This window comes from Poecilia latipinna, unplaced genomic scaffold (assembly GCF_001443285.1).
Source record: "Poecilia latipinna isolate Pla-1442-1.1 unplaced genomic scaffold, P_latipinna-1.0 Scaffold1318, whole genome shotgun sequence".
Lineage (NCBI taxonomy): Eukaryota > Metazoa > Chordata > Actinopteri > Cyprinodontiformes > Poeciliidae > Poecilia > Poecilia latipinna.
This window is the reverse complement of record NW_015113934.1, coordinates 218,937-238,998: the sequence shown is the minus strand read 5'-3', so window position 1 is coordinate 238,998 and position 20,062 is coordinate 218,937. Positions and strand designations below refer to the sequence as shown.

General features: G+C 37.6%; 2 protein-coding genes and 1 long non-coding RNA gene across 5 annotated transcripts in view; all 3 read left to right on the top strand.

Annotated features, from left to right (window-relative positions):
- LOC106961646 (uncharacterized) overlaps window positions 1-8,201 on the top strand; it is a 21,102-nt gene extending 12,901 nt beyond the window's left edge. Inside the window, exon 3 of the long non-coding RNA XR_001427813.1 lies at window positions 7,748-8,201. This is a non-coding gene — a long non-coding RNA (uncharacterized LOC106961646). The remainder of the gene's footprint in view (window positions 1-7,747) is intronic.
- On the top strand, window positions 5,631-7,070 carry tmem250 (transmembrane protein 250). 2 transcript variants are annotated; one of them, XM_015055519.1, is made up of 3 exons: window positions 5,631-5,853; window positions 6,137-6,236; window positions 6,269-7,070. In XM_015055519.1, exon 3 carries the CDS (start codon window positions 6,333-6,335, stop codon window positions 6,750-6,752), a length of 420 nt encoding a protein of 139 aa, XP_014911005.1. In that variant the 5' UTR covers window positions 5,631-5,853; window positions 6,137-6,236; window positions 6,269-6,332; the 3' UTR covers window positions 6,753-7,070. The 2 variants fall into 2 exon arrangements, with proteins under 2 accessions (XP_014911005.1, XP_014911006.1); XM_015055520.1 differs by having other exon boundaries at window positions 5,631-5,864.
- Window positions 8,202-11,191: 2,990 nt separating the features above from the next.
- The window catches only part of nacc2 (NACC family member 2), a 33,357-nt gene continuing 24,486 nt past the window's right edge, over window positions 11,192-20,062 (top strand). The window contains exon 1 of one of the 2 annotated variants that reach the window (XM_015055509.1): window positions 11,192-11,408. The gene's annotated coding sequence lies outside the window, so the exon portion shown is untranslated. The remainder of the gene's footprint in view (window positions 11,409-20,062) is intronic. The other variant, XM_015055505.1, reaches the window with a different exon arrangement.

Genomic DNA, 20,062 nt, shown 5'->3' with positions numbered 1-20,062 from the left:
TAGACTTTAATCTGTAGAAAACTTAAGTTTTATAATTTCAACGTTCAATCAATCCTTTTATCTGCAAAAAACACTCGCCAGGGAGACTGACATCCACATGCTACGTACGTTTCCCAGAAACAAATATTCATTTTTCAAGAATGAATGTAATATAGAATATCAAACTAATTTACATGTACAAAAATATGTTTGTGTCCAAAGTTTAGTCTGAGACAGAATTTTGTTTTGGAGCTCCACTGAGCTACTTCTTAACACACAGCTTTGATTAAACTTTCACTAATTAAAGCCTTCCTCATCTTATTAGCTCGACTAATTGATTTAATTTGTTTCTGCTCAACTATTGGCTGTGACCTCTACTTAGTTAATGAATAAATTGATTTAGCCCAAGTACATCTGAAGGAGTGAAAGAGCATTTTGACTTGTTGACTGTTTAATCTTGCTCACCCTAGAAAACTAATTGGGCTATGATGGCAGAAAAAAAAAAATAAAACTTGACATGGAAGAACTTAATTTATATTTAAAACCTTACAGAAGTGGGGGCGGGGAGTTATGTTTTTTTCTATTAAGAGGAGAAATATAGTGAAATCCTCTGGTCGTGATGCATGATTATAGCCTGTAGACGTCTTTTATAAGGTCTAAATCAAGCCTAAATCACCATCGCCTGCTTTATTGACATCGTTTTTCTCAGTAATGGCAACAGACAAAAAGAGCTTCTTCAGCTTGGAAGCGGTTATTACCCAGATGCAGGGTGAGGATGCTGCGTTCAGATTTTGGCACCATTTAGGGCCATTTGCAGCAGTAATGGTGCTGAATGTATTAATATTTCAAAATGAGTAATAATTTAGAAGCTGGAGTTTGTTCAAAGGTCCCTAGAAGGCTCGATTCCATGCTGTTGGATGAGCCACTCTTCACTGGATTAAGAAGTGCTGCTGACGGTAGCTAAACTTGAACAAACAGCTCCCTCTAGTGGTGAACAACGCAGTTTTCACTCTTGCTCACGTCTAAGAGGGACGCACAAGAATAGCTTTCGTAATAACAAAAAACACATTTACATTTTTTTTAATAAAAAACAATGTTTTAGGTATATATTCTTAACAGATTTTTATAGAAATTATTACAAAAAGTGTAACATGACCTTGTCCTCCAAAAAGCATTTAGTAACGATTAAACTACTAAAGTTAAAAAAATAACTTTAGATCGCGTATTTAAAACATGTTAGCTGTGGATGCATTTCTACTGAAGTTCAACTACATAGACTTTCAGATCCAACTCAAACTGTTTAAAAATGTTCTGCTTCAAGATTACCACAGAATAATTAAGCTGTTCTTTTTTTTTTCTTTTTTTTTTTCTTCTTCTATTTGTTTGGTTCCTATATCATGAAATTACTGATGCAGAAGCAACTCAATGTATTTAGACATCTAAATATGGTGAATATGAGAATGTGACGGAGTTCCTGTTGGTATCAGGCTGGTTTGAGCTTTTCAGTACCTGCTGATCTACTGAAATATTCACACACTACCATCCATTGAGTTTACAGAAAGTATTCCCTAGAGGGCAGCAGACGTGTGGATAAATCAGAAATCAATGGAGAAATGGACAAACTGGTTTGAGAAGATAAACCACATCATACATCGAAGCATATTGGCTACAGCTGCAGAAGACGAGAGTCAGTGCCATTCAGAACACAATCTGAAACAAGGATTCATGAAGGCTGACCAAAATTGGACGATTTTGAACAAAAATGTTCTCTGTGTTCGGATCGAAGGGTGAGGATGAAGCGTAAACAACACAAAAGTATGAATCCACCCTTGCTTGTAAGTAACAGTTAGGGCAGGTGGTGGTGTAATGGCATGGGGAATATTTTTTTCTGGCATACTTTGGACCCTTACCTGAGCATCACTTAAATGCCACAACCTACCTGTGTTTTGCTGATGATCCTGTTCGACCCTTTTTGGTCACAACATATTAATTCTCCATGTTAATATTCCAAAAAAAAAAAAAAAAACAACTTTGCTATATCATGCTTAAAAATATTTTAAAAAATGTTTGCGAAATATTTCCTTATGGAACATGAGATGTGCTAAGATAGGATACAATACTATACATGACAACGAAATAAAATACTGTGCTACGTTATTGTCAAAACATGTCTGAAGTATATTTACTACACGTGTTTTATGCAAACATACATCCTCCTTTAAACAGAATCTAAAGTACACATTGTGAGATGAGCAGACAATAAAATTCCAAGGTGGGTAAGGTTTCGTTTCAAGATTGACGGATGCATGAAAACACTTACTTTGTCCTTATAAAACTGTGAGCCCTCTATCTCCTTCTATAATTCAACCCAGACAACTGTGGCTGTGTGTAGTCCCTTTTTTAATTACTGTGCAATTTAAGAAAACCCAAGTCTGTTCATTTTGTGTGTTTAATACATGAAATATCAGGGGCAAAACTGCAACTCCTGGACTTGAGTTGCGTAAAAACACATGATAAATACCCAGTTTTAATAAATACAGCCAATGAGATTGAATGATCTGAGCTCACTCAAATGTTCATGGAACAAATTACATTAATGAAGCAAACATGGATTAATGTATCCAGCCTCGGTGACACCTTTATGTGTGTTTGATTAAACATTCTGAGGTTTGTTTTTTCTCATTTTGCATAATACACCTTTAAATTCTCGCCAATGTGACCCAGCACACTATTAACAACCATAATAAACTTTTTTTTTTAGTGTGTGCATTTACTTTGACTTACGGTCACCTGCTGCCATCTGGCTTGCTGACAGCCAGCGGAGATGTAATCCTTCTTCTAGCTCATAAATCGGTCTAGTGGAGGTTACGTGATCCACAGAGTGAAGCACACTCACAGTACGAGGACGTGCACAAGTCCACACACTGTGCAACCTTGTGTCGGCTTTACAGAAACATGAATTCAGATTCACTCATGCCCTTTGCAATGCCTTTTCTTTGCAAATGGCTGCCAGCATAGTCACAAGACTCCATTTTACTAGCTCACTTAAATCAATGCAGAGCTGCAATGAATCCTTTTATTGAGTTAGGGTGTTTTATTTTGCCACCCCTATTTATTTTCAGTTGAAGCAGATTAAAAAAGGAAGGAGACGCTATCTCATGTAACATAATTAAGCACTACTTGATGCACCACTTTTGAAATGGCCTGAGTATATGATCTGAGTATATTTACCACTTTGGATGATGTTTTACAACACATGAAGTCTAAAGATGTACGTAAATGGAGTAATATAATCTTCACAACGTGTGAACCCTTATCTTTACAAGGAACTGGTATTTGTTTTTCCTCACACCTCAAGACTCATGTGTGAGGATAATCAGACTTCTAATGGTGCACTTTGGAGGTGTGCACTTTTGAAATTCTTGATCCTTCTGATGAAGCACCTGAAGTAGGTTTTCAGATGTAGGAGAATGGTCAGAAAGAGTGAAGAAATGCTTTAAACCGTCTATGAAAAACTAACATCGTATCCACAGCAAAGTAAGTTCCACATCTCCACTGACTGAAAAGATGCTGATTCAAAAAACTGAACACCCTGAAGCTCAAGTGAAGTTTACACTTTCAAATCAACCAATTAAAATGTTTCTAACTAGTTAATCTTCACATATTTATTTATTTGGGGCAGTGCATGGAAAAATAGGTCAAGGCAGCAGCACTCCTGTGACCCTGCATTGAGAAGTAGCTCTAGTCCAGTGTTTTTCAACCTTTTTTGAGCCAAGATACACTGTTTTAATTGAAAAAATCTCGAGGCACACCACCAACCAAAAATGTAAACAAAGATACTCTGTAGCCGCCTATATTACATATATAGTCATTCTTATCAAAGTGTCTTGAATAGGAATCAAATAAACACAAAAATGTTTTTTTTATATCACATTTTACATTTCTTATTTCAAATTGCACGTAACATGTCCACTTCAAAAATACACCTGATCACCTGAACAGTGTCACAACACTGTGGTCTTAAATTTAAAGAAGTTGTAGAAAACTTCAAAGTGTTTTACAAACTATTTCACAAGCATTCTTATAGCCAGAATACAGAAAATAATTCTTATTCTGAAAGAAGCAATAATATTTGGGAAAGATTTCACTGTTAAAATATGAAGATTTGCATGTACAAAATGTCAATATCTGTATATTTTACCCATCTAGTATGATCTCCGTCGTAACTGCTGCTAGCATCATGTGGTTGTTCTGAATGAAAATTAACGCGTTCTTCTTTGATCTACAATTTTGACTTCTAATGATTCACTTCCTGCTAAAGAGCCCCCTGGTGGTTGAAGAAAAATACACAGAAAAGCCGCACCGGGCTACAATCCGCATGGTTCAAAATTTTGGAAAAAAGTAGCAGCTTATAGTCCGGAAAATACGGTACCATAGATGAAATTGAATAATTTCCACTGCACACCTGACGATCACTCACGGCACACTAGTGTGCCGCGGAACAGTGGTTGAAAAACACTGTCAATGGATGGATGTCTGCAGGCATAAAGCTTACAACGTTTTTGCTAAGATTGAGCAAAGAGGAAGCAACATTTTTTGTTAAAAAAAAAAAAACAATCAAATGAAAAGCCTTTTCCTGAAAACATTACCCATGTAGGCTACATGTGGCCACTTGCCACATGTGGCTCATATTTTCAACATGTTATCAAGTATTTTATTCATGTGTTCTACATGTGGTAAACTTGTGGTCACAAGAATACCACATGCGCCCCACATGTGATCAGATACTTTCCATGTGCAGATCATGTGCTTGTGCTCAGTGTCATACCCTGGTCATGTGTTCAAAAGTGAAAGTATGTGGAGCATCTCACACCATGCAAACTGCAAACCCAGGCATTGATAGAATATTTAAGAATCCAACAGTATACTGTAATTATATACTGTAGCGACCCATAGTGAGTTGCTCAAAGACACATTACGAGTCTTGGGTTATTATGAGACTGTTCGTTTGTTCCCATTTTTTTTTTCAGTTTGACCTTTTGTTCCTTTTTAAACTGTTTATTGTAGGAGAGGTATTGGAGAGATGGAGTAGGTAAAGGCATTTCTGCACAATGATATAAGTGTAAGTTCTATTTTGTCTATTTATTCTGTGCTAAAGCTGTCTTCTAACACCTCCACCATGGCGCAATGCAAACATGCAACAATGCAAAGTCTATAGAGTCTGATTCCTACAACACCACATTCCTACAAGAGGAGGTGGACAGAACACACCCCACTATCTAACTTTCTGCCCTTCCAGAAAAAAATCCTATGATTTGACTTTTATAACATTGTACCACGTGTAAACTCGTTTGTGAGCCACAAAAATATTCATGTGTGAAATTATGTCACATGAAAAAAAAAAAATGAAAAAAAAAAAGCACAGGTGGATTTGGAACTGATCATGGTAAAAGAAAAAGAAAAAAGTGATACACCTGTTATTACAAGAAAACAAGTTAATCAGCATGCCCAATAGATAGATAGATAGATAGATAGATAGATAGATAGATAGATAGATAGATAGATAGATAGATAGATAGATAGATAGATAGATAGATAGATAGATCGTGTTCATCATTCGTTGACGATGAACACTGTCCCTTTAATTCTAACGCTGACGTCACAGCACGATGACTCGTTTATTTTGCGACCGCACCGGCTCAAATTCTCTCTGGCTAAAGCTACATCCATAGGCAGAAAAATATAAATCGTAGTGTGAAAAAAAATACCAGAAGTGATGCTTTTTGGGGAATCTTCCGCTCAACGCTTCAAAATGTAATTCAGCCACCAGACGCCTCGGAAAACAACAGCCCCAGTTTGCTTTGGATCAACGCGGTCAGTTTCATGTATGGGTCCTGCAGGCGTTCTTGCATTTTTTTTTTTTCTGCATGCTGCTCTGTATTATTGCTGTGATTTACTTGAATATGCGTCAAAGTAATTCGTAGCTGTCTTATCACACCTGAGAATGCACCGTTTGCATAAGTCTGCATTTTGTGTAGCGTTTCTAACACATTTTTGCATTTACTACAAAAAGCACTTACAGGTTCCACTAATAAACAGTCTGTGATTACTTATGTTTTTTTTTTGTGTGTTTGTTTTTGTTTTTTTCTTTATGCAGAGCTTTGTTGTATACTAAAGAGGGAATCTGGAAATTCCATGAGCATTCCTGAGCTCCTTCACTAAAGCCGGTGTGGGGGCTGGAAGCAGGTCCTACTGTGCCCCCCCCCCCCCCCCCCCCCCCCCCCCCCCCCCCCCCCCCCCGCGCCCCCCACTTGTCACTCCTGTGCACCACTCTGGGCTCTTGTAGCCCCTCCATGCCTGTGATCCCCATCCCACGCAGGGTGCGCAGCTTCCATGGCCCCCACACCACCTGCATGCACTCTGCCTGCGGCTCGGCGCACACCACCAAGCTGGTGCGCACCAAGTACAACAACTTTGACCTTTACCTGCGCTCCCGGTGCATGTACAGCTTCCTGCGCTTCTTGCTGTACTTTGGCTGCAGTCTGCTGACCTCCCTTCTTTGGGTGCTCCTCTCTGCCCTCTTCTTCCTGCAGTACGTCAGCGTGCGCGTCCTCCTCCGGCTGCAGTACAAGCTTTCCGTCATCCTACTTCTGCTCGGACACCGGCGCCTGGACTTCGGCGTGCTCAACGATCTGATTATCTACAGCATGCACATCACCATGTTTCTGGTGGGGGGACTCGGCTGGTGCTTTATGGTTTTTGTGGACATGTAGCTGAGCTGCTGAGAATGTCAGAAAGACTGAAAGGGCGTACACCAAGTCACATCACTATTTCGTCTTCATACACAAGCCATCATGTTTCTGTGTACTTGATCATTGCCTACTGGTTTATTTCCGTTGCTTGTTAAATGTTTTGAAAAATTGTGGAAATAAATTACCATAAAGATGCTGAAATAGCACATAGAAGCTTCTTAAAACCTTATTACGTTCAAGAAAAAAAAAATATCATAATCCGTCTTGTTCCTATTGATTGTGGTTGACTCATTTATTTATTACTCATATAAATAATAAATAATAGAATTTGACTAAACCGACCATAGAGTTGACTGATAGATATTTTAAATGATGGTCAAGAAACCTCATTTGCTTACGGACAATTGCTTTAAACCTTCAGTTGTCAAGGCCGATAAAAATGGAGACATTTTCACGAAACTGTAAGACGGCTGAGAAAACAAGTGTGAAACTGCAAAAGTACAACGTGGCAGAGGAGCGGACTGACCTGCATCCACCTGACCGGCAGTAGTTCCAAAACCCTTTAGCTTCTGACCCGCAAAATAACAATGAAGGAAACTTATGACCCCAAGTCTTGATTGAGCTTATACTTTTTTAATCAAATTCAATTAAACAGAGATAAAATAAGTATTAGATAACAGCTTACTTATATGATTTCAAAGGAATTGCCTTAATTCACTCCTAAGTGCAGTTTTTAAACCTTTTTTTTTCTTTCAAATAATTAATACTTTTTACCATAAGTTTAATTCCTAAAGAAGATCCCATTACGCCCCACAAGTTGATTTGTGGCTTCAAACGAAATTTCATTTTAAAAATGTACTGAAGAGCTGTTAAAACATTTCTACATTGTTTCAGTTCCAAACTAAAATCACTTTGTCTGCCCACATTAAGATACAGACTAACTAATATGACTTCAACTATTTAAGCGAAGACATTTGTTGGGTTATTTTTTAACGGATGGAGGTCTTTGTATGCAGTTGTTTGAAACCATATACATTCAATATGGAAAAACAACAGACTCAAACTTACTAGAAGGGGACCAGCAACTTGTATTTCATCCATTTGTAAACCATTTCATCAAAATAAGTGTTTGTTTTATAAAGCTACGACTTACTATAACAGGAAATGTCACAGTTGCATGAAATGCTGACGTATGACTGTATGATGCAAGTTTGTCTTTTTGTTTCGACATATTTTGAGGTTTGCTCTAAAAGCCATAGATAAGTTTGGCTATAATAGGCCATGTGCAAACAGTATCTTTTAAACATACATCTATATTGCAGGTTAAGTAACTGTGCAGTTATAATATGTCAACCCATGGAAGCGAAAAAGGAGCACCGATGTGTGATTTTTGTGGTTAGTGTGACAAAAGTAAATGGATTTAACATGTTTGTTTTTTTTAAGTTATTTAATAAATATTCTTCTCTGTTGCATTGTTATTTAAAATGTAAAGCCAAGGGAATGTGTTTACCATGCAGTCCTGCACCCATGGTATCATGCCTCGAGCTGTGTCATAAGAGTGTGTGACAGTTCAACTTGAAAACGCCTCTGGGTCAAGTGTCCCATCAGTCGCTCTTCACATGGTCTCAGAGTTGCTCTGACAGACTTCTCTGTTTAGCTTCCTCTGGCACACAACCGCAACTGGACCCCGCTGTTTCTGCCAAGCATAACAATGGACATGGCTTGCTCCCAACAGCCTTATATAGCCTCATTTACACTTGGCATAAAGGAAGCTAACGGGAACCGCTGAAACCTCTGGCTGAGCTGAAATATGCATTTTTAGTGCTTAATTCTAAGGAATTGAGCATTTTATTTAATACAGAATTTGGTTTTACTTTCCTAATTAAACCAAGGGGGAAAAATAGGCTGGAAATTGTTTAAATGCCAGCCTTGGATCTGAACTTTTGACGCTAGCTGGTGGGCCGACTGAGAAATGCTTGAGATCCATTTGGCCTCCGGCTGCAAATGGATAATCGGGGCAACAATAAGCTTTTGTGTACAGGATAAACACATCATATGCCTCATATTCTGAGTCAGGGCCGATCTAACTGCTTGCATGAACCACACAAAGAAGTAGTTTTGACAAGTCATCAGCCCCTTTCATTTCTTCTTTTTTGCTTTGAAAGCTGGAAGTTGTTTGTTTAGTCTGAATGACTTGCCATACTTAATCACTTGTTGAATTTGTTTCTGCAAAAACCATGAACTTCTCACCTTGTTTAGCATATTTTCCATCAAGATTTTGTAACAGTTTTTACAAATACAAGTTAGCTGGAAACCACACAAGATCATAAAAAAATGTAAATAATAGTCTTTTGCGGGTGAAAAAAAAACAACTCGATTTATAACTCACTTTAAAATGGCATTAATGGAGACTAAGAGTATGTGTCATTCAGTTTTACAAGAAAACATTAAAACATTTTTAGAAATATCTATTTGGCAGACTGTAGCACAGTCACTGAAATACAGCAAAAGGGCTTCTACTTTGCTCAGTGAGTAAACTGTAAGAAAACATTGCTAACTATTATGAAATGTCAAAATAAATGTGGTCTCTTTGACACTTTTCAATGTCATAATCTTTCATCTGTGCTTAAAAAAACATTTAGTGCTAATTGGAAAGAAAAGTTTTATTTATTTATTTTTTAATAGTAAAGCAAGATAAACTGAACAAACAGCAAATTATGAAGATGCCACATTTAGCTGCTCTTCGCTAAAAGTAATATTTGGAGATTTGAATCATCTGCATGATCACCCTTCTTACTATAGCGGGTAGTAAAATAAATACAGATCATTATCAAGTCTAAATGCCAGTGGGTGAAGGACATGCACTTCCATCTCACGTCATGTTTATACCCCAGAGAGTTAAAATCTCCTGGATTACTAATTAGACGGCCTATGACATTCTGTTTACATACACAATTGCAGACATGCATACCTTTACCTATATCTGTTCATTCAGATGTTCATAGATACATACTGTGATATATAGACATATCCTGGGATATTCGGGGGGGTCTCAGAGTATGTGTATTAAATTAGGACCAAAGTTATTGATGCTGCTGGTAGATTTAGGTTTAAACTAATTTTTTAGTATTAGCAACATGAAGTGAGATGAAATGTTAATCCTGTTTTGTTGTTCTTAAGCATGGTACAATTTTTTTTTTTATCTGTGAAAGGTGCTACATGGATAAACTTTACTTAGTTACTTACCTACTTAGTTATATTATTGTTTCAGAGTAGTCCAAACAGAGCCCAGAGTTGCATCTAATAAGGAATCTGCATAGGCAGCTAAAGATTAAGGTGATGGAAAGGAGACCTTCTAATTATGAAAACCTAAACCTAAGAGCATATGAATAATGATAAATGACCAAAACAGCCACAGAAATAAGCTAAAAGTTATTACTGTTACAAGAACTGTTTGACTTGTTTGACTGTTGCAATGCGATGCCAATAAACAAAGATTTTTTTTTTTCATTTAATTAAAGAGAAAGGCATGAATTATATTCAATATCCCATTATTTAGTAAAATGTATGTGTTTTTTTAATGACGTTTTCTACATATGAAATATGTTTGTAATGACAGATATGTCTCATTTCCCATTTGAAACAATCTTGGTTAATTGAAAATAATTTCAGATTTAAATTGGTTTTGGGCTAATCTGTAAAAAGCCTACATTCAGACAGACATTCTAGATAAAGTATGCGTATATGAATATGTATGGATAAGGTTCATATATTTATTCATTACATACATATATTCATTGGATGAATACATACATACAACATACATACATACATACATAACTACATACATACATACATACATACATACATACATACATACATACATACATACATACATACATACATAAAACAATGTTGATTTGAGGTCACTCCGCCAGCAGTTGGCGCCTGTAATTTAGGAGAACAACACACATGCGCATCATGTATCCTGGGCTGTCTTCATACAGTGACACGTGAGATACCCACACATGTAAGTGTAATTCAGGATCTCCGTCGTACTCCGACGTCCTATTTACAACGCTTTTTGTGCTTAAGTGCTGCACCAAACACCGTGAGAACAAACTCAGACGTCCTTTAGAGCTCTCTAACTAATAAACAGTAAAGAAGAGTACACCTTTAAGCCCCCAGAGTGCACCGAGTTCGTGTATTCGTGTATGAAAAAAAAAAGAAAAAAGAAAAGAAAGAGAGAGGCGCATGATATGACAGTCCATTTACCGCGCAGACCACCGTTGTACATTAAAGTGAGGGACCGACTATGTCTGCGTCTTTAAGCAGAACTCTATACGGACTGCTGCATGATGTCAGCCTGCTCTCGGTCCGTGCGCTGCTCGTGTGAGAGCCGCATTTTACTTCCTGTACAGGGACAGGAGCGGGCAGAGAAAGAGAGAGTGGGATAGCGAGATGGGGGGACGAGCGGCCGAGACAGGACTAAAAGTGATAGAGTGAGCCAGCGGGACGAGACGAAGGAGGAAACCCGGGGCCTGCTTGTCTCTCCTTTTTTTTTTCTTTTTTTTTTTGAAGAAGAAGAGAAGAGAATCCTACAAAGTTTAGAGGTTATCCAGCCTGCCACATCTGCGCCAGCTGACAGCTTCAGTCTATGGAATAGCGACAAATCGGGTAAATATATCCCCCACCATCACCCTCCTTCTCTTGGCGTGATATACAGTGCCTGATTTGTATGACGCATAGGTTTTTTTTGTTTTTTTTACCATGCGTTACTCTCTCGATTCTCTACCTTTATTTCTCACTCTGCGAGCGGCTGCTTATCCCGACACTCGCCTGGCTCTACATTCAATCATCTGCAAATTCGCAGCTCATCCTTAAATAAAAGTTAACACTCTGCAACTTTAATAAGAAGTAATAGGAGCTTTTTTCGTGGAGGAGCAAACGATCCCCCTCCTCCCCTCCACTTGAATGCGTAAAGCGCGACTGTCGAAGAATTTTTTGAAACTCGTAAAAATCCAGTGTTGATGTTGGACAGCGCTTTAACCTCAGGAAGCAGTGTTGTCATGAGTGTCAACTGTACAAGTGGTAGGATTGGCATGATGCTATGATGGGGCTTACGTCATAATTTAGCCACAAATAAATATATAAATAAATAAATCACCAGCCAGGACGGTAACGCAGTAAGTTGCGGAGTGGCATGTAAGTCTATTGCAGGTATGGTGATAAATGAGGGAGGTGGGTGGGAGGGATTGTCAAATGTCTTCTTATCTCTATTAATGCATTAAATATGAAACTTGCTTAAGAAAAAAACAACAGATAGACAAAGAAAAAAAATCAAGTAAAGCAATCACAAAATAGAGCAAAAAATAATAAATCTTAAATAGGATTATATAGTAAACATACCCTCCCGCCCCCACCTGAAATATTGGTTTTAACTGTAAATTATTCAGAGGCAAGTCTGATTTGTGGTGCTGTTTACCTCACCTGAACTTTCTGAGACACATCAGACCATATACATTCAAGGCCTCGCTCCCCCCTCCACACACACACACACACACACACACACACACACACACTAACACACTTTTTCTTTTTATTGTGTGTACAAGAGTGCAATGTGTGGCTAGCCAGCAAGTAGTTTGTGGCAGTTTTTCTTCATTTCCTGTTAGTGTTCTTTCCTCAGCAAACACTTTCTCTCTATCAACATGTTGTCATTAATGTTGTCTAAACGGTTGCATTTTGTGTATATCCAGAGGTTACTTGGATCCTAATCTTATAAATCTGAGCTTTGTAATTTTATAATATTTTTGAAAAAGTGTTTTTATTCTATATTTTTTTTCAGCATCCTTGTCCCAAATCCCATTTCAGTTATGTCTCCAAATAGCTAGCTTTTTTTCTTTTCCTCCAGAGTTAAAAGATCACAGTGAATAAGAGCATTTTTATTTACTTGTAAGAGAACTTTAAAATCAATATATATGTATAGGTGCACCTAGCTATCCCTAGGCAAGACAAACACAGGTTTGTTTTTCCTTCAAGCCGGTTTTATCATACCCACGCTCAAATACGAGGAAATCATTTCTGGGGATGTAGGCGTGTGCTGCAAAGTTTTGTTTTCTCTCGTCTGACTTTATCACAACATACGTGGAAAATGTGGGAATTTATTGTTCTCCTGAACGGACTCCTTCCAACAGTCGTCCAGCATTGAGTTGGATGGCTGCCATAGAGTTTGTGATTGCTCTCCGCAGCTGTATTTGTCTGTTTGTGGCTGTGTGCATCTGTGTGAGTTGGTGGTGCATTAGCGTGTCCCAGAATGCCCTAGTTCTATAGGCCTCTGAGTTTATGTCATTCCAACGACGAGGCCCAAAGCTGGATGCAAGGGTGGGGGTGTCAAGAAGAGAGAAAAACTGTTTTTTATTTATTTATTTTTACATTTAAAAAGGGTATTAACGATAAAAAAAGAAAAAATGTTTGGGCTCCAAGCAGAGAAGATATTATTTGAATGTTTAAAAAAAAAAAAAAAAGTGTACACTGGCATGTATTCATTTCCTGGAAAGAGATTCTATGTAGTGTAGGTCATGACTTGATAAACCTGTTAAACGGTTGGGGGAAAACCGGCTAAAAACTATTGTCTTCATGCCCATTTCCTTTATCCGTTTGTCACGTAAATAAACATGAAGATGTCTATTGATGTCTAAATGTAAATTAAAAGTTTAAGAAGCTTAAAGAGCAAATATTTGACCTGTTTTTTTGAACTAAAAGGTGAGAGAGGCTGACCAACCTAGAGCACACAAAGACAGTGTTTGGAGGGGGTTCTATAGCCAACATGTCTTTCCTATTAATTATAAAAGTGACAAAATACATAAAGCGAACCAACCTGTTTCTAGAAACAGTCTAAACTGTCTCACTTATAGATTTATGGTTTTATTTTACCCTTTACAGCAGTACAGTGATTTGCATATGTTTTAAGGACGAAAGGACTGAATAGTTGTAGTGTCCAGCTTTTTGAGTAGTAAGGCTTTTTTGAAAAATCAAAACAACTTTTAAAATGTGTCAACCTTTAAAATATCTTCTTCTAATTCGATATGATGGCACCCTGACATCTACACAAGTTCAGAACAGCCCTGGAGCTCCTTGGGGCTAAAAAAAAAAAAAAAAAAAAAACGCACTCCGTAGCTTGCGTTTTACTTGCAACATCCCAGCTCTTTACTTTTTGGTACAACTTTTCATGCCAACAACTAGCAGGTGTGAATCCTATAGGGTGTAATATGTACTTTGATCATGTCTGAACCAAAGTTTGATATAATGTTTAGCTAATGTTCAGATGGAGAAATGGCTTAATCACCATTGTAAATGTATATCATTAGAGGCAATAAGATCTATGTAAAAAGTAAAACAAAAAAGTGAAAAAGAAAGAAACGAGACCCGATGAACCCTTGCATTGTTTTCATGTTGGAGATGACTGACTTTGCTTTTTGCTAACTTGTTTAATTAATCACTACTGTCTTACCTTTAAAAGGCTCAGTTCTGTTGGTAATATTATTTTATGAATCTCGCCTTTTTTATGAGTGGTTTTGGTAAAATCTACAAGTCTTGTTCATGCAAGAGGAAGGTTGAGTTTTTGAAAGCTTCCATTGGTTCATTTTAAATAACTTCTTTAGCATGAAAAAAAAAACCCAGACAGGTTTGATTAGCAGAGCTCAGAAAGAGCTTTATGACAGCGGGCTGACGGGGATATACATAACAAAAATAAACTTTAATATCCTTTCCACTGTCTTAACCTTTAAACTACCCCACAAATACTTTTGTCATTGTGTGTGTAAGTGCGTGTGTACACGTGAATCCGTCTTTTTTTCTATGAAAGTTAATGCTTGGTGCTTATCCCGCCCTCTGTTTACCCATGTAAACATGTGTGAAGGGTGTGTTTAGATGCCCATAATTTTCTTTGGACTGGAATGACTCACTCTTGATGGGTTGCGATACAGAGCACCAGTCATACATCATATTCACAAACAATAGTGGCGCGCTTTCTAGGTATTGCCGGGCTGGTTCGAGGAAAACCCTGAAGGATAAAAACCTGCTTGGCCTGTTTTGTTCAGGCATGTTGCCATTCGTGGAAAAGAGAATTCAAACAGTTAAGAGTAACTGTGAAAACATGTCCTTGTTCTCAGTGTAACTTCAGACAATTCCTAAAAAGACCGACACGAACACACTGAGAGAAGTTAAGTTGTGACGGGAACTTTGATTTAAAGGTTATTGTAAATAGATGAAATACAGGAACAAATGCTGGAAACCTCGACAGCCGAGTGTTTGTTTTATGGGTTTAATCTGCATTCTCAAATACGGTTCAAACTCAAAGTGATAAACACCACACATTTACTCAAAGAACAAGCAAAAGAGTTGGTACAAACTGAACACTAAAATTTGTATTTTTTTTTATTTTTTTTTGTATACATTTTCATTATCCAGCCCAAGAGTGTTTTCAAGAAAAAGTCATGTGTGGATGTTTTAATACAGTTTCCTCTTAAAGACGGGTAAAATACTAAAGACTTAACAGTGAACAAATGTTTCTAACTTGACGATCTTTACTTTAACATGTTTTATTTACGAAATGTTACAGATGTTATGAAATTTATTATGAAATTAAATTATGTCATGTTTTCACTTACCTGCTCACAGAGTTTCAGCCACACAGGTTTGATTGAAACAACCTGATGAGATGTTGAAACTAAAACTCCTTATATAAGGTTTTTTTTTCTTGATGTTTGGAAAGGATAACCCTGGTGCATTAATATAAACCAGTTCATGTCAGTATATGACATTAAAGGGCAGAATTGGTTGTTAGTTCTAGAAAAAAATGTAACTTTTTTAAGAAGTTTTTATTTCATCTTTGTAACATAAAGCTTTGCAGAATGAACACACCTTGTTACATCACCAAAGGTCCTTGCTGGAGGCTAGAAATGTGCTTATTAGGCTTTTACTAGCGAATGCCAATCACTGGTTTTTGAGTGAAATTACAGATTTTGCAGGTGCTCTCTTGCAACAATAAATTAGTGCTGCGAGTCGCTATTAGGATAGCAGATGTGTCAAGATTAAAGAGACGTGGCTGTTGGAACCTGAGGGCAAACTCATGGAGACCAACAACCAATCATCTAACATTGTGTGCGCTACGTTTAAACGGCAGATCTACTGAATCTAAAACAAAACAAAACAAAAAAAAACAGAGATCTGACTGTCACGAAAAGTTGAATTAGCAAGGCTATAAAATGAACTTTCTGCCTATCTTCCCACTGATTGCAATATCTCATGTCACATAGCTTAAAGTGGACAACGCTGCAAAAAAACGATATTACAGCCGCCACCGATAAGGCCTGTACAAACAGCAGTAAATTAAACGCCCGATATTAATTCACCTGTTTGCGTGGAGGCTTGGAATAAATCTCATTTTTTGTAGTTAAGATGTCCCTTCACCGGTTGAAATAGACGGAAGTTAAAATATTTATTTTCAATGTTTTTAGGGATGTTACCATGCAGTACAGTGTTAGCTCTCTGTTAGAGGGAACTCTAACTAGTTCATTCATAGAACCAGTAAGGAACTGTTTCTTTCACCGGGCCTGATTTGGAGCTGAAACAGATTTGTTTGAAAGAGCAGGTTGTCGGAACTCGTCCTATTTGAAGGATTGACGCTATTCGAGAAAAATAGATTCAAGAGGAAATTAAATTGGATTTAACTTTGCTTACTTTCCAAAACATTATTATTTCACACCTACACCACACTGACACATATTACAGAATAGATTAGCTAATAGTGATGTGTGATTGACGCTACATGAATCCCTACTGGTGCTGTTTTCCTTATGTTTTCTGGTCAATGCAGACGTACTTACTAATAATTTTAATAGTTTGAAAACTGGTATAATTCGTATGTAACAAGAGACACTGCATGCCTATTTTATTCTTTATTTACTTAGATTTAAGAGCTATTTTTGTGACTACTACTTAACTCTAATTCCCTTATAGGGTCCTGCTGCTATTTAAGTTACAACAGTTAAACTCTTCCTAAAGAAATATACCAAAAGTCTTTTTATCCTTTTTCCTTCTCCCGAGATTTGCATTTTTCATTGTTGTTCGCCACTGTGCCAATGTTCCGATGTGATTTTTCACAGAAACACTTGTAACAAATCATCTAATGTATCCACAAAAAAAAAAGTGAGACATTTCAACTGTCAGCTGTGGTGGAACATTGTGTTTGCATGATGTTCTTCTTCTTCTTTTTTTATATTATTTCACTTCTTTTCTAAATATAATCTGCTATTGGCTTGAAGAACACACACACACACACACACACACACGCAGAGAGAGGATTTTGCAGCCAGAAATCCAAGTTTGCAAAGCACTTTAAAACACTTATCCGTATCGTTGTCGTTTGCTGAGCACAAAGATACAGTTCTTGCTGAAAACTGTGAGGAAAATATTATAAACTGAGGTGAAAAGTGTGAGGCACAGCGAGTCGGTAAAAGCCTGTAGGAATCTTCAAATGTATTTGGCTGGCTCTGGCTCTCTACGTGCTTTTCAGGAAGCCTTCCAAGAATTTAGACAATGAACAGTAAACATGGCATGTTCCTAGAACAATTCCACATTAGATCTTAGGGATCACGTGGCTCTCTCTCCCTCTCTGTCCCTTTTTTTTTTTTTCTCAGAACGGACTGCCCCCACACCACACTCCATAGCAGATAACTAGCAGCAAAGTCTCATGTTCCTTGTGTACGCACTGCAGTTACACTTGACAAGGAACTGGCGCAAACTGACAACAGTGCTATAGTGCACACTTTATGGGTGTGTGTAGGTGCTTGTGTGTGTGTGTGTGTGTGTGTGTGTGTGTGTCAGTGCGGGCCTCTTTCTCTCTTTCACTTTGTCTCAGAGATTTCAGCTAAGTGGCATGTTTGGCTGTTGGCAGAATTCCTAGGAAGATCACATGTCATGAATGTCGTGCCTGTGTTGTGTGGGCGTATAAGTTCAGTGGTGTGATCGTGCATGTCCGTGCAGTTGTGCATGGATGGAAAAAGATTATTAAAAAGAAAAGAATGCGAAATGAAAGGCAGCATATGCACATGTGATTGCTCCAAATGTTTTCAGCATGAATAGAAGCACGTAGCCATGGCAGTGAATTGCAAAGTACTAAGAAGTATGACAAAGACGTGTTGCTGAAACAGTCATGAGATTGAATTCGGCAAAAGGATGGAAAATTAGATTTCTTTACTTAATGATACTTCATAGTCAATAGTGTTTTGCTTCATTTAATGGCTTTTGTGGTATCAGTCCATTAAAATTTAAATTAGCCTAAATAGTCTTATAGACAAGTTGTTTCATTGATCTTGTAATGTAATGCCTTAAGATCTATGAAAAGTTGCAATTTACATATTTGGACCTTCTGGCTCCAAATGTTTTTTTTTTGTTTTTGTTTTTCTTCTGAAATTAAAGACCGCTTTTTAAATGGGGTCACTCCTATTTACAGATCTTTGCGTTTTAGAGAAGGCTCTCCTGACTTTGTTTGAAGTTTGAAGTATTAATTTAGGAGATAGTGGAGACAAACCTGAGGAAATGCACATGCACACTTTCAGAAGGACCTAAATAGAGCCGTACACCAACACAGACTTATGCAAAAGTAGTCAGCGCAGAAAGAGCACTCTGCGTGACCTTTATTCTGCAGCCCACCTTAATTTTCCATGCTCATTTGCTTCGTACCATACATAATTAAATTGCTGCAAACTCCAAGCCTCTCTCAAGGCTGCTACCAGTAAACAAAACCTGCTAATCAGTATATAAGATAATAGCTGAGGAAAGCAGATAGGCAGACCCTTCCTATGTGACGATGACCTATGTTGCGTGTGTTCTTCACGTCCTAACGGCTTGACAGAATGCCTGACAGGGCCAGCGGAAAAAGGCAGAAATGTGAGGTAAGTAGTCATTGTTACTGCTACTCTTCTTACTTCCATTACCAAAGCTAAAATGAATACTGCACACACCCTTACATCCAATAAGTGTGAGAGATTTGCTGACTAGTTTGGGATTTCTAACACAGATGTCTTTCCCACAGTTCTGAGTTATTATTGTAAGGCCCCAGCCACACTTATGTTGATATTTGTGTAAAGATATATTTTTCTTCCATGTTTGGAAAAAAAAAAAAAATCTGCATCTAGCGATGTTTTGAATATCTGCGCTCCAGTACGGTGCAATAATCTTGACAAAAATGTAAAAGTTTAACATCTAGATGTAGTCTAAAGCAAAGTAGGATAATCCTTATTTATGGATCAATGCATATACTGGGTCTGATTTATTTATTTATTTTTTACTATGCTAAAACAAGAAGCGAATCAGAAGAAAGTGCGATTTGCTAATGAGTTCATTGACACAAGTGTGAATTATTCCACAGATCACCAGTTAGCTTAAAGCAGAAGTTATCCACACAGATTGAACAAAGATTCATACTTGTCTTTGAACAGGGAGAACAGCCGTCTAATGAATGTAAGGAACTAGATAAACTGGTGTTGTCAGGTTGTTTTGGTCACATCTTTTCACTGCTGTGTTAACAGTTTGTGTCATATTAGTATATGGCTCAGGCCATGTTGTGACACCTTTAGCAATTCTCACATTTCTTGCAGCACAGACAGACACCACGCATAGTTCTCCCCCTCGCCCCCATTACATATCAACTCCTTGTTACCTTTTCTCAACCTTTCCATGAATTGAACAAAGTGCTGCATTTTAACATTAATACAAAGATGTGTGTTGAATTAAACTCTTGGCCAACTAAATGGAGCCCAGATGATTCGACATAAAATGCATACAGATTTCTCAGTTGAGAATGATGTGAATTATACTTGCAGAGATTTCATTTCTAAGAATGAGCATTAGCCCTGGGATATTTCTGCACTAGAAATGTACAGAGCATGTAGAAACATGTTCTTAACAACATAAGTATTTCAATTAATCACTTCCTAGAAGCTCTTGAGGAACGTCTGGCTCACCTGTAGCTCATTGGTTTGTTTTTGCTTTAGGAAACCTCCATACTTTACTCTTACCCAACAAGCACACTGTTATTTCCCATTTTAAAGATGACAAGGGATTTTTTTTTTCTTTTCTCATTTTTGCGGTTCAAGAGCAACAACCGCTTTCTTTATATTTCTTTACTCATCTCTGACTACAGTCAGGGATACACACAAGACGTTAGCCGCAGCCCATTACAGTTGACATGGTTATCCAGGGTGACATGTTATTTGAGTACATGTATGCTGGCTTAGTGTGGCGCTGACGGGAAGATTCTTAGG

Bases quoted from the DNA above. Each gene is read 5' to 3' on its own strand.
- tmem250 (XM_015055519.1), top strand. From the start codon at position 6,333: ATGCCTGTGATCCCCATCCCACGCAGGGTGCGCAGCTTCCATGGCCCC.